At 40.3% G+C, this 14,854-nt stretch overlaps 1 protein-coding gene across 4 annotated transcripts in view; it reads right to left on the bottom strand.

The window, feature by feature from the left end:
* PSD3 (pleckstrin and Sec7 domain containing 3) overlaps nucleotides 1-14,854 on the bottom strand; it is a 567,622-nt gene that overhangs the window by 430,951 nt on the left and 121,817 nt on the right. For all 4 annotated transcript variants that reach the window (XM_060086127.1, XM_060086126.1, XM_060086131.1 and 1 more), the window contains exon 2: nucleotides 1,635-1,743. In XM_060086127.1, coding sequence (XP_059942110.1) covers nucleotides 1,635-1,743 — 109 coding nt within the window. The remainder of the gene's footprint in view (nucleotides 1-1,634; nucleotides 1,744-14,854) is intronic.

Raw genomic sequence — 14,854 nt, 5'->3', positions numbered from 1 at the left:
GGCAGTTTCCTCCATGTTATCCAAAAAATTTGTATTTTCTGCCATCACACCCTTGCTCATACCCTTCCCTCAGTCTGAAATGCCCTCCCCAAAACTCAATTAATCAGAATACTAGTCATTCTTTAAGAACAGTGCAACTTTCACCTCCTCCATGAAGCCATCACCAGCACAGCTGAAAGTGATCATTCCCTCTCTCTGACCAAAGAATTAGTCCCCAGGTGGCAAGGACTGTCTTCTACTCCTTTGTACCATGACAGTGCCCAGCACAGGTGACTAGCACACAACAAGTGTTCATTAAATAGATTTAATAAATGCATGCACACTTACACACCTGCGGAATAACATCACACTAGAAATAAATAACACCAACCATTTTTACCAAGGCAAATAAGGAACAGGAGGTTTAAAATGTCATTCTGATTCTCCTCAGGTACACTTGGAAAACTACAAAACCTATGAGTAAGGTAGACCCAAACTCACCCACCAATAAGTCAAAGGACTATGTAGATATTTGATAGTATCTCTATATAGTGAAGTAAAAATCATGTTTTATCAAAGTTAAAAACAGCTTAATTAGCACAAAATCACAAAGTTAAGGCTATGCCAAGGAGGAGTTTTACACAGTCTTGGGGTGATGACAGTCAGTACTCCCTGAGACAAAGTGAATAAATGATTAAGTGCCCCAAACCTCAAGCCTAGAATGCTAGGTATTTATGCTACATAATAAAACCAGAATGATTTTTTTAAAATAATTTAGCTGTTTTATACTTCATTAAGAGTCCCCAACTACTGAAATATCTAATAAGTATTCATTATTAAGGTAAAAGGAATTATTGATATACACTGCATTCTTGCCAGCCCCAGGTATTAGGGAGCCCATTATATAATCCCATCTAACACATAAATCAAAATTAATAGTTAGCATTTGACTTCTTCAACTGAACAACAGCTACCAATACATTAGGTCAGATTCCTTATCTACCCAAAACAGAAATCAGTGTCAGACAGTGATGGAGTTGAGGAGAGTCAGGATTGTATTTTTTCTAAATGTCAGCTTCAAAGGTCAGGAATATGATGATGATAGTGATCAAAGACTTCCATAGCATTTATTACATGCCAAGTATGGTTTTGAGATCCTTACATACGTCAATCTACCTAATCCTCAAAAGATTTCTGAGACATATATCACTATAATCCCATTTTACAGATGAGAAAACTGAGGCAAAAATAGCTTAGACAACTTACTCAAGGTCACGCATCTCATAAGTTACAAGGCCAGAAATGACGCTCAAGAAGCCTAGCTAAAGAGCCAAGGCTCTTAACCACATTCAGTACCCTCCTCTGCCTGACTCCCAAGACTCCTATGGCCTTTATCTCCTTCTGACTGAGTACCTTTTCTCCATCTGCACCGCTGCCTTCCTACCTCTGTGAAACCTGTTTGCTTTAATTATTCACTAATAATTCTACATCTTCCTAAGGTGTAGAACTCAGAAATACAGGATGTGATTCTAGTAGCCTGTTTTAGGTAATTTCAAGTCACTTCTTGATTTGAAGAATTCTCAGCTTCTGAGATTTGAAATTTCAATAGGACTTCCTATCTGTTACCTGAAAGAGGAAGGTAGGGAAACACTTACTAGTATCTGGAGTTTTCTCTTCAGATCTGCCAAATAAAAATTCATATTTGGCCTTGGCAACACTCTGGGAATGTGCTGATGCACTGTTAACCCAAACAAATGTCTCTGCCTGCAAAATTAGAGCAAAACAAAGACATCATTAAAAGTATATCATAAAAAATACATCATAAAGCAAATCAACCAACAAGAGAATGGTTATGACATGTCTACTTGATAGAATGTTATACAGCCATTAAAAATGAAACATAAAAATCATAACATAACATAAATCAGAATACAAGATGATCACAGCAAGATTACAACTATATAGAAAGATAAACATATAAACATCTATAGGGGAACAAGAAAAATATGAAAAGTTTGGCTTGATTGGAGGGCAGAATTATGGTAGAATTTCTAAAAATTAAGTATATGTTACTTTCTTGCAATAAGAAAACTGTATTTTATTTTTAGACACATCATTTTCCAAATGATTATCATTACCCACAGCCCATACCAGGAATACTTCTGTGCATGAGTTCTGCTAAAGTATGTCAAAAAAAAAGTAGCCTTTCCCCAAAAGAGACCACATTTTTATTTAATCAGGAACACCATTTAGCCAAACAGGAGTACCAGGTGTTTATACTTATTATCCTAAATTCAAGCATCTGTCCCAGTGTCCTTTGGGACACTTATTTGAAAGAAAAACTACAAAGGTCACTGAAGTGGTTCACAACATGATTCTCAATTCGTATCACCCTTTTCCTGGCTGCTTTAGGCAACTGCCAAAAATCAGGAGTGCCTCCTTTCTCTGGCCTAGGATTAATTAAAAATAAGTAACAAGGCAGAAATGTCAAAACACAGAGAAATTTGACCGAGTCCAATCAGGGAGTCATTATTCTGCCTCTTCACTCCAAACTCAAAAATTAGAACCAGGATCCAGATATTACCATACTGGTTTCTACCGTCTAATCATGAGACATCCTTCTCATGTCTGAGCAGCAACTGACCATTCACTTTAGGAGAGAGGAGCATGAAGGGTTCTATCAGCAACCAGGCAGCTACTTCAAGGAGGGAAATTTTATGACGTCTGCTTTACCCTTTGGAGCAGAAATGACTGACAGCAGCGAGGAGGCACACGGCTGGGTTATGAGTACCTCCATCACCCTCTGCAGACAGGTTCAGTGGGCAGGCCTCTCTTTGTTCTTGAATAACAATATCAAAGACCTTCTTGAACAATTTCAAGATAACAATTTCTTAAAATAGCTCTACAATCACTTAATGTTCACAATGTGTAAAATTATTCTTTCTGTTAAAGGTGCACACTCCTCTCGGAGTTGCATGTTTCATAATCACAGGCTGTTAATTATCCTTTTCCCTGATGGAGAGGCAATATTCACTTTGTTGATGTGTTTAGGGAGCCTCAGGCTGATAAAGGAGGAACCTGGTGCCCTCATTTAGGTAGGGGTGGTTAGGAAAGGCTCTCTAAGGAACCAATAGCTGCAGAGATGAGAAGGACGGGAGCTGAGGAAGGGCAGAAACATGCAGCTGAGCAGAGGGAGGGTCACACACAATGGCCTCAAAGTATGAAAGGACCAGGCTACCCAAGTAACGGAGGGACAGCCAACGTGGCCACAGAATAGTGGGTACACGGGCAAGTTTAGAGGCGGACCAGAGAAACAGCACAGCACGAACAAACACTGGAAAGGAGGCAGGGGCCAAAAACACAGGCTGCAGGTCAGGGAAAGGCTTGATGGGAAGCCACTGGATGGTTCTAAACGTACGGTGGTCACTAACATTTTTAGAAGATCATTCACTTTAAAAAAAATCAGACGGTTGTTATAGGGGAAACTGATTGGAGTAAGTCAAGAGGAAGGAGAGACACCAGTCAGAAGTGCCAATGAGAATGCATGAAAGTTTCGAGTAGGATGACGGCAACGGAAACAGACAGAAGTAGATAAATGTGAAATATACCTGTAGGGAGACTCTATACAAATTTTCTGACAAACTGAGTTTAAGGAATAAGGGAAAGGAAGAACTCAAGCATAAGTGTAATGGATAACACTCACTAACCACTTAAGTCCAGGCCAGGCTGTTCCAGTGCAATACCTGGCATGTCTCATGTAATACTCAGAACAGTCCTATGAGGTGGGCACTGCTGCCATCCCAGTCTCACAGGCAGAGAAAGGGGGGCTTGTCGCTTGTCCAAGGTGACACAGCTAGTAAACCGTGGGCCCCAGATTCAGACCCTGAATCCAGAACCCCTGGCCCAGAGAACGATCCCAGGAATCTGGTTTGAGCAGCTGGGTGGTGTGTTGAGATGGGGGAGACTAGAGAAGAAACACTGTCAATAGATTGCATTGGGGCCTGAGGTGACCTCAGGAAAGCAATAGAGAAGAAGATTTTAAAGGAAAACTCCATTACTTGGGAAAAGAATCTGAAAAAGAATGGATATATGGGGAATTAATTCCCCGGCGGTCATTAGGACTCTGTGCTCTCACTGCTGAGGGCTGGGGTTCAATCCCCGGTCGGGGAACTAAGATCCTACAAGCTGCACAGCGTGGCCAAAAACAAAAAAAGAAAAAGAATGGATACATGTATATGTATAACTGAATCACTTTGCTGTACATCTGAATCTAACAACATTATAAATCAACTATACTCCAAAATAAAATAAAAATTAAATTAAATTTTAAAATGCTGATTTCTGCATCAGGTAAATGCAAATCAAAACCACAATGAGGTATCACCTCACCCCTGTCAGAATGGCTAACATCAAAAAGAACACAAAAAATAAATGGTGGTGAGGATGTGGAGAAAAGGGAAACCTCCTACTGTGTTGGTGAGGAAAAAAACAAAACAGAACTCCATTACCGTGGTGCTAGAAAATAAGAAGAAATGCCATCGATGAAGCAGCAGTTTTAAGAAATTCCAGGAAGGTAATTTTTTGACACACAGTCTTAAAGCCTGGGAACTCTTCTCCAGAGAAAGGTTCCTCTTGAGCAAGAGTGCTTAACCTGAGAATTTTGGAAGTCTGAAGTTAGACGGGGGAAAAAATTACATCTTTATTTTCACTTACCTTAAACCGAAATGCAGCTTTTTTTTTTCAAATATGCATGTACTCAACAAACCACAGTATTATTATCAGTAACCGTAACTTTGTCACCAATTGAAATCACAGCCATTTTCACTTCATATAACAATTATTGCAAGTAACTTGAACTATCATTTATACCCATCCCTACTTTGAAATGATAGTAGTTACAAGACCCACCACTAAATCTCACTATGAATAAGAAAATACAATATATCACCATATCACACATTGGTTTAATATTTTGGTACCCTATATAATTGGTTTCTTTTACAGCTCCGTGTATATTACTGTATACACTTAAAAAGCATTATTCTGACAAGAGATCCAGAGCTTTACCAGACTGTCAAAAGGGGCCACAGCACAGAAGAAGGTTAAGAGACCCTGTTCAAGAGCATCAGTCCTTAAACTGCAGTGCATGGTCTATTAGTGGCTTTGTAATCAGCTGTGTGGGTCATGGCCAGATTTTCTTTATAAATAAGTTTATACACACACATATATATTTAACAGAATAAAATGGAAAATATCAAAGTAGATATAGCACTTGGTAAGATAACCATTGTTTTATTAAACTTCTAGAGAGTGTGTGTGTGTGTGTGTGTGTGTGTGTGTGTGTGTGTGTGTTTTGGGTCATGATGTAAAATATATTTTTCACCATGAGTCCAGATCAAAACTGTGGAAACACAGTGCTCCAGAGTGGTTCTCAAACTTAAACATGAATTAGCATTACCTACAGGGCTTGTTAAAGCACATACTGGGGTTTCACCCAGAGTTTCTGGTTCGGGGGTCTGGGATTTGGGGCCTGAGAATGTGCATTTTATTTTTTTTATTTATTTTTTTTTTTGCGGTACGAGGTTCTCTCACTGTTGTGGCCTCTCCTGTTGCGGAGCACAGGCTCTGGACGCGCAGGCTCAGCAGCCCAGCCGCTCCACAGCCTGTGGGATCTTCCTGGACCGGGGCACGAACCCGTGGCCCCTGCATCGGCAGGCGGACTCTCAACCACTGTGCCACCAGGGAAACCCGAGAATGTGCATTTTATAGCAACTTTGCCGGCGATGTTGATGCTGCTGGTCCAGGGACCACATTTTGTGACCCACTGCTCTAGACCAGCGTTTCTCATGCTTTACTGTATATATGAACTGCCTGGGAGTCTTGTTAAAACACAGATCAAGCAGGTCTGGGGTGGGGCCTGAGACTCTGCATTCCTAAGAAGTTCCCAGAGGATGTTGATGCTGGTCCACAGAGCACACTTGTGCTACGGTTTGGAAGTGAAGCGCTGTTCAAAGCACACTCAGACTCTCACAGAAGAAAAACACCTGTTAAAAGGATGCTCTCACCAAGAGTAAAAGATACTACAGGGCTCCACTCTAATAAAGCACTCCATACTCTGAAAATTGTGGGAAACCCCAAAACCCAACATTCAGGCCCAGTCAAAGCACCACCATTCCCCTGACTTGCCCAGCAAAATAAAATTCACTCGGCTTATACTAGTTATTCTTAAAGCTAGGTGCCCCACTGGCCCTACCCATGCCAAGGGTTACAAATCTTCACCCACCTAGCTCCACAACAATTTTTGCAGGTCAAAAATTTTTTTTTTTGCAGGTCAAAAATTTTTTGCAGAAAGCAACAACCACACGAAGAAAGACCTAAATAGTTATGTCAGGGGTCCACTAATGAATGGCCTAACCAGCTCCTCCCCACAGTGAAGCTCAGAATTTCCAACTGCTATTCAGACCCACTATTACATGACATCAGATTCCTTAACTTCTATGACTACCAGTTATTTAAAAATTACAGGCCCATTATTTTGCAGAGTATTCTTCAACGTGGGTTTATCTTTACATTTCCTCATGATTACAGTCATATACTTTTTTTTAATTTTTATTTTATATTGAGTATAGTCGATTTACAATGTTTTGTTAGTTTCACGTGTACAGCAAAGTGGTTCAATTATACATATATCCATTCTTTTTCAGATTCTTTTCCCATATAGGTTATTACAGAATATTGAGTAGAGTTCCCTGTGCGATACAGTAGGTCCTTGTTGACTATTTTATACAGCGTAGTATATATGTTAATCCCAAACTCCTAATTTATCCCTCCCCGACACCTTTCCCCTCTGGTAACCATAAATTTGTTATTTCTATGTCTGTGAGTCTGTTTCTGCTTTGTAAATAAGTTCATTTGTATCATTTTTTTTAGATTCCACATATAAGTGATATCATATGATATTTGTCTTTGTCTGACTTACTTCACTTACTATGATCATCTCTAGGTTGATCCATGCTGCTGCAAATGGCATTATTTCATTCTTTTTTATGGCTGAGTAATATTCTATTGTATATATGTACCATATCTTCTTTATCCATTCATCTGTCAATGGGCATTTAGGTTGCTTCCATGTCTTGGCTATTGTAAACAGTGCTGCAATGAACACTGGGGTGCATATATCTTTTCGAAGTATGGTTTTCTCTGGATACATGTCCAGGCGTGGGACTGCTGGATCACATGGTAGTTCTATTTTTAATTTTTTTAGGAACCTCCATACTGTCCTTCATAGTGGCTGTTATCAATTTACACTCCCACCAACAGTGTAGGAGGGTTCCCTTTTCTCCACACCCTCTCCAGCATTTACTGCTTGTAGACTTTTTTTTTTAACTTTTTATTTTATATTGAAGTATAGCCAAGTAACAGTGTTGTTATTGTTTCAGGTGCACAGCAAAGGGACTCAGCCATACATATACATGTATCCATTCTCCCCCAAACTCCCCTCCCATCCAGGCTGCCACGTAACACTGAGCAGAGTTCCCTGTGCTACACAGTAGGTCCTTGCTGGTTACCTATTTTATTTTATTTTATTTATTTATTTATTTATTTATTTATTTATTTTTTGCAGTATGCGGGCCTCTCACTGTTGTGGCCTCCCCCGTTGCGGAGCACAGGCTCCGGACGCGCAGGCTCCGGACGCGCAGGCTCAGCGGCCATGGCTCACGGGCCCAGCCACTCCGCGGCATATGGGATCCTCCCAGACCAGGGCACGAACCCGTATCCCCTGCATCGGCAGGCGGACTCTCAACCACTTGCGCCACCAGGGAGGCCCTGGTTACCTATTTTAAATAAAGCAGTGTGTACATGTCGATCCCAAACTCCCTGACTATCCCTTTCCCCCATCCTTCCCTGCTGGTAACCGTAAGTTCATTCTCCACAGTGGCTGCATCAATTTACATTCCCACCAACAGTGCAAGAGGGTTCCCTTTTCTCCACACCCTCTCCAGCATTTGTTGTTTCTAGACTTTTTGATGATGGCCATTCTGACTGGTGTGAGACGATACCTCATTGTAGTTTTGATTTGCATTTCTCTAATACTTTGCAATACTGAGCATCTGTTCATGTGTGTGTGGCCATCTGTATGTCTTCTTTGGATAAATGTCTATTTAGATCTTCTGCCCATTTTTTTAATATTTTACTATACTTACTTTATTATTTATCCTTTCATCTACGTATAGTTCAATCCTTCCTTTTATATCAGTATATTTCAAAAACTATTTGTAGATATCAAGTACACTTCCTTCTAAAAACTTTAATATGCATATAATCACCTAAAGGTCAATATTTATTTTTTTAACATCTTTATTGGAGTATAATTGCTTTACAGTGTTGTGTTATTTTCTGCTGTATAACAAAGTGAATCAGCTCTATGTATACATACATCCCCATATCCCCTCCCTCTTGCATCTCCCTCCCACCCTCCCTATCCCACCCCTCTAGGTGGTCACGAAGTATGAGCTGATCTCCCTGTGCTTTGTGGCTGCTTCCCACTAGCTAGCTATTTTACGTTTGGTAGTGTATATATGTCCATGCCACTCTCTCACTTCGTCTCAGCTTACCCTTCCCCCTCCCCATGTCCTCAAGTCCATTCTCTACGTCTGCATCTTTATTCCTGTCCTGCCCCTAGGTTCTTCAGAAGCTTTTTTTTTTTCTTTAGATCCCATATATATGTGTTAGCATACAGTATTTGTTTTTCTCTTTCTGACTTACTTCACTCTGTATGACAGACTCTAGGTCCATCCACCTCACTATGAATAACTCAATTCCGTTTCTTTTCATGGCCGAGGAATATTCCATTGTATGTATGTGCCACATCTTCTTTATCCATTCATCTGTCGATGGACACTTAGGTTGCTTCCATGTCCTGGCTATTGTAAATAGTGCTGCAATGAACATTGTGGTACATGACTCTTTTTGAATTATGGTTTTCTCAGGGTATATGCCCAGTAGTGGGATTGCTAGGTCATATGGTAGTTCTATTTTTAGTTTTTTAAGGAATCTGCATACTGTCCTCCATAGTGGCTGTATCCCTTTACATTCCCACTAAACAGTGCAAGAGGGTTCCCTTTTCTCCACACTCTCTCCAGCATTTAATGTTTGTAGATTTTTTTTTTTACATCTTTATTGGAGTATAATTGCTTTACAATCGTGTGTTAGTTTCTGCTTTATAACAAAGTGAATCAGTTATACATATACATATACATATGTTCCCATATCTCTTCCCTCTTGCGTCTCCCTCCCTCCCACCCTCCCTATCTGACCCCTCTAGGTGGTCACAAAGCACGAAGCTGATCTCCCTGTGCTATGCGGCTGCTTCCCACTAGCTATCTATTTTACCTTTGGTAGTGTAGGGGGAAGGGTAAGCTGTGACAAAGAGAGAGAGAGGCATGGACGTATATACACTACCAAACATAATGTTTGTAGATTTTTTGATGATGGCCATTCTGACCGGTGTGAGGTGATACCCCACTGTAGTTTTGATTTGCACTTCTCTAACGATTAGTACTGTTGAGCATCCTTTCATGTGTTTGCTGGCAATCTGTATATCTTTGGAGAAATGTCTATTTAGGTCTTCTGCCCATTCTGCCCATTTTTTGATTGGGTTGTTTGGTTTTTTTTTTTTTTTTTTGATATTGAGCTGCATGAGCTGTTTGTATATTTTGGATATTAATCCCTTATCGGTCACATCATTTGCAAATATTTTCTCCCATTTTGTAGGTTGTCTTTTCATTCTGTTGATGGTTTCCTTTGCTGTGCAAAAGCTTTTAAGTTTACTTAGGTCCCATGTGTTTATTTTTTGTTTTTATTTGCATTACTCTAGGAGGTGGGTTCAAAAAGATATTGCTGCGATTTATGTCAAAAAGTGTTCTATGTTTTCTTCTAAGAGTTCTATAGTATCCAGCCTTACATTTAGGTCTTTAGTCCATTTTGAGTTTACTTTTGTGTGTGGTGTTAGAGAATGTTCTAATTTCATTCTTTTAGATTCTTTCCCAGCACCACTTATTGAAGAGACTCTCTTTTCTCCACTGTATATTCTTGCCTCCTTTGTTGTAGATTAACTGACCATAGGTGCATGGGTTTATCTCTGGGCTTTCTATCCTGTTCCATTGATCTATAAGTCTGTCTTTGTGCCAGTACCATACTGTTTTGATTACTGTAGCTTTGTAGTATAGTCTGAAGTCAGGAAGCCTGATTCCTCCAGCTCTGTTTTTCTTTCTCAAGACTGCTTTGGTATCTGAGATCTTTTGGGTTTCCATACAAATTTTAGCATGTTTTTGGTGCATTTTCTCACGATTACATTCAGATTATGCATCTTTGACAGGAATGTCACAGAAGTGATGTTAGCCACTCTGCATCGTATTTAGAGGCACAGGATTTCAATTTGTCCCATTCCTGATCATATTCACTTTGATCTGCCAGGCCTCTCTACTGTCAACTGAGAACTTTCTCTCTGTAATTAATCAGTATTCTGTGGAAAGACTTAGAAACTATGTACAGTAAGTCCCCTACATATGAACGAGTTCCCTTCTGAGAGCACATTTGTAAGTCCAATGTGTTCATAAGTCCAACAAAGTTAACCAAGGTACCCAACTAACACAATCGACTATATAGTACTGTACTGTAAGAGGTTTATAATACTTTTCACACAAATAATACGTAAAAAACAAACAAACAAAACAAAAGGAAAACATTTTTAATCTTACAGTACAGTACCTTAAAAGTACAGTAGTACAGTACAACTGCTGGCATACAGGGGCTGGCATCAAGTGAACAGGCAAGAAGAGCTACTGACTGGAGGAGGGAGAGGAGGTGGGAGATGGGAGAGCTGAAGGATCGTCAGCAATAGGAGACAGAGGGAAAGCTGCAATTTCACTTAGGCCTGCCATTGATGGAACGCACGTTCACATCTCTGAAAGTCCGCACGTAGGGGACTTACTATAAATATTCTGTTCCTCATCAAACCTGCAAATTATAAATTTATTTTTATCAATAAGGACTGAATTTACTATTTTATCCAATGAGCTGTGTGATCCACTACTTTCGTTATTTATTTCAATGTTCAAGCTGCCTGATTTTGGCCAGTGGAAGCTCTTTCCAGCTGGCTTCTGTTCTCTTTGACACATCCCCAGTATTCTCTGAGCACCTCTTCACTTTCTGGTACAACAGGACGTTCCAGGCCTCTCCCTGGAATCAGCCATTTCTCTATGAACAAAAACCAACCCAAAAACCTGGTCCCTTTCAATGAAGAATATTGTTTAGTATGATACATAAGAACTGGACATTGAGCAGCTGGGTGTGCCCACTGCTACTGGGAGTACCTGCTTGTTGACCAGCTCAGGGGACAGACCTAAGAAATTTTAAATAGAACCCCGCACATGCGTGCGCACGCACGCACGCTCACACGCTGCAGTGGGCTAAATAAGGGTCCCCCAAGATGCCCACATCCTAATCCTCAGAACCTGTGAGTGCTGCACCATATGGCAAAGACTTTCAAAATGTGATTAAGTTCTGTCATACCTGGATTACCCAGGTGGGCCAAGATTTGTGGCAGGAGAGAAGAAAGTCAGAAGAAAGCAGAGTAAGAGAAAGGATGCCATGCTATTGGATGGAGGAAGGAGCTAAGAGCCCAGGAATGCAAGGAATGGAACTCCAGGCTGGAAATGCCAGGAAACGAACTCTCCCTACAGTCTCCAGAAAAACCACTGCCCTCCTGGCACCTTGATTTTAGCCCATACAATTCATTTCAAGCTTCTGGCCTCCAGAACTATGAGAGAATAAATTTCTGTTGTTTTAATCCACCTAGTTAGTGGTACTTTGCTTTAACAGCCATAGGAAATTAATGCAGACACACAGAAAATATGTATATACAAATACATACTTTTATATGTTTATTTCTGTATCTAATTAAAAAAACCGTGAGTTCACACTGGCACATATACTGTAAGTATATTTCTAATGCTTTCAAGTACAAATGAGTTATTAATGAAATAATCAAAGACTTAATGAGTAATTGATATTCCACCTACATTGTTCCCTGTTATCGAAGTTCATCCAAATATACTTTGCTCTTCCACTATAATTAAGAAATTTGTATAGCTGAAAGACAAACAAGCAAAATCATCCACCTTCAGCTTGCCTGGCTATAAAGAGAGAGATTCAAATCCTGTCACGTGCAGCATTTTTCCCTTTAAAAATATATTTGACATAGGCTTGCACATAAACAAGTGGAAAAAACACCAGTGTCTGAGAATAAGGGGGTGGCCCACGTAATTTGCAATTCCCTAAAACCAGCTCCTACTCCCTTGAAAGGCTAATTGGATAGATAGTCCAAAAGCCAGGAACAGTAACCAAGTAAAACTGGGACTGAGAGCCTCTCAAGAGCAGAAAGAGTCCAAAAACAGCCAGGAGACAAATGGGATAACAGAACATCCAAATCCTGACTTCTAAAGGTTAGAAACAGCATCCAAGCAAAGGGCAAAGCAGGAATGGACTACCAGGCTAAGGAGAAGACTGGGGGGGGAAAGGCAGGACTCATCTCATCACTAGCCAGACCTGCTGCCAGTCTGTTTTAACTGTGTGAGCGCAGAGACAAAGGCTGAATTCACGGCCTTTTTCAAAGCCCCTGGAGGTCCATTCTCATCTTCCCACCAGCTGCCATCCATCTACTCAGCCCATTTCCTGAAAGCACACTCCCCTGGGAAGGGCAAGTGGGGGCTCTGCTGCTCCTCCAGACACAGAAGCCACTCTGGTGGGGGTGGGGGTGCAGGAGGCACCAGAGCAGAGACACAGAGTCCCCACCCCGCCTGTCACTGACATGCGTGTAAAGACGGAGAGAGGGGTATGACAGCAAGCCTTTGGCCAAGGCTAAGGCTCCTTCTTTGATAATCTGCATATTGGACCCATTTTATAGTTGTCTTCCGACCAAATGGAAAGGTTATATGCCCTTCTAGGAACTGTGCCTTCCCTGGCTTATTCACAATATACTATGGCTTATTACAAATGGTGATAGTGTCTTTTTTTTTTTTTTTTTTTTGGAGTGTGATGTAGAAAGTTAGGGGCTAAGAAACTAGGATGATAAACGTTCATTGGTAACAAAGCCTCCCATAAAACTAATGTAAGACACGGGGATCAAGTTTTCCTGACGGCTCCTTCACTAAGGCGCCAAGTGACTAAAGTGTTGGAGAGCTTCAAAGAAAGAATTTAAAAGAAAACTAGCAATCAAATATTATGCACTCACAACACACCCTCTGCCTTTCCCACCATTTCACAATCCAGAATGACAGAGGGTGAGACCCTTGGTGGCAAGTGTGCAGACCCAGTGATCTAAGTCTTCCTTCTGCCTTTCTCATTTCCCTGCCTCCTACTACCTACCTTTCTACCTTCCTCAGGCTCTGGATCTGTGTGCTTCTGATAATGTTTAAAACTAATAAACGAAACAGACAATATAAAGGTCCAAGTTTTAAAAAGAAAAACACACAGTTGTAGGCCTCAGAACACACGTCCTTACTTGCTACAGCTCTCACCCAGGAGGCTGGAGCCTTCCACATGCTGACAGCAAGTCAGGATTTAAGTTGGGTAACAAGGGGGAATGACGGAAAGCCACAGAGAACTTTAAAAGTCAGCCCAGCATAACCAGGATCCCTGGGAGGAAATCAACCAGGCTTTGAATAACAACATTCATAAATGTTCCTCTGTGTACTCAAAAAACAACGGAGGAAGGCTAGGTACTGAGAACAATCAGAACAAGTGGTAGCAAAGCTGACACAGACTACAGGCTCACAGTGAGTGTTCATAAATATTTTTGCTGAGTCCTTATAAACTCAGCAACCTAAAAAAGCCTTGAAACTTTGGCAGAAATACAACAAAATCACATAAATGAAAACTAAGTATCAGCCTATTCACCAAAATCTAAGCTTCACAAATACGGAAGTATCTTCAGTTTTTTCAAATTTTCTACTAACTTCTGAAACAAAATTAAATCCACTCTAATTTTTTAAAAACACGTCATTTGGTACTTTGCCAAGAAGGAAAAATAGGTGCTAACTGTGAATTCAGGGTGGGAATCATGAAAAGTAAGTGTCTTCTCACCTGGTTTGCGACATCTTTATTTCCCTTAACTTGAAAGTCACCCCTGGATGGCAGCTCTGTCTTTTAGCGGAACATGTAATACCTAGAACTGGATCTTGCAATAAGACATGCTAAAGACTATTCTTGATTAAGGTAAGAAAACCAGCCATAATTTTCTTCTCAAAGAAGGTATGTGAGTGATCAAATAAATTAGTTTCTACATGCAAAATATAAGTTATTTACCCAATATATATATTTATGTTTGAATGTATATAGAAAATTACTGCATGTATGGAGAAAAAAGTGTCTCAGGACAAACACAAGCATTCTGAAAGTCATAAAATCCAGGCTGTAATTTAAGCTAAACCAGCACATGAAATATTAGAAATAATATAATCATTGCATTAATTTCTACAAGAAAATATACAATCCACCGAAATTTTACCAAAGTAAACTATCTCCAAGTACGGGCCCCTCTTGAAAAACAGCAAATGACCACGAGTTTGGTATCACAAGGAAAATCAGAAGAGTCAGGTCATCCCCCTGGAAAGCATCTGGTTCTGCCTGCAGGACATAAACCCTGACCAGATGATACAAGCATCTCATCCTGGTGTTAACAGATGCCTATTATGAAGAAATGTGCATGCACTAAGGTAAAAGGGTCTATAAAACACGTATTTGTCACGTCAAGGTAAAGAAGGACACCAAAGAGAACATAGCATAAGGTCCTAAAAATAAAAATTTAACAAAA

Source organism: Mesoplodon densirostris, chromosome 20 (genome assembly GCF_025265405.1).
Source record: "Mesoplodon densirostris isolate mMesDen1 chromosome 20, mMesDen1 primary haplotype, whole genome shotgun sequence".
In the NCBI taxonomy this organism is placed as follows: Eukaryota; Metazoa; Chordata; class Mammalia; order Artiodactyla; family Ziphiidae; genus Mesoplodon; species Mesoplodon densirostris.
This window is presented reverse-complemented; position numbering and strand designations above follow the sequence as displayed.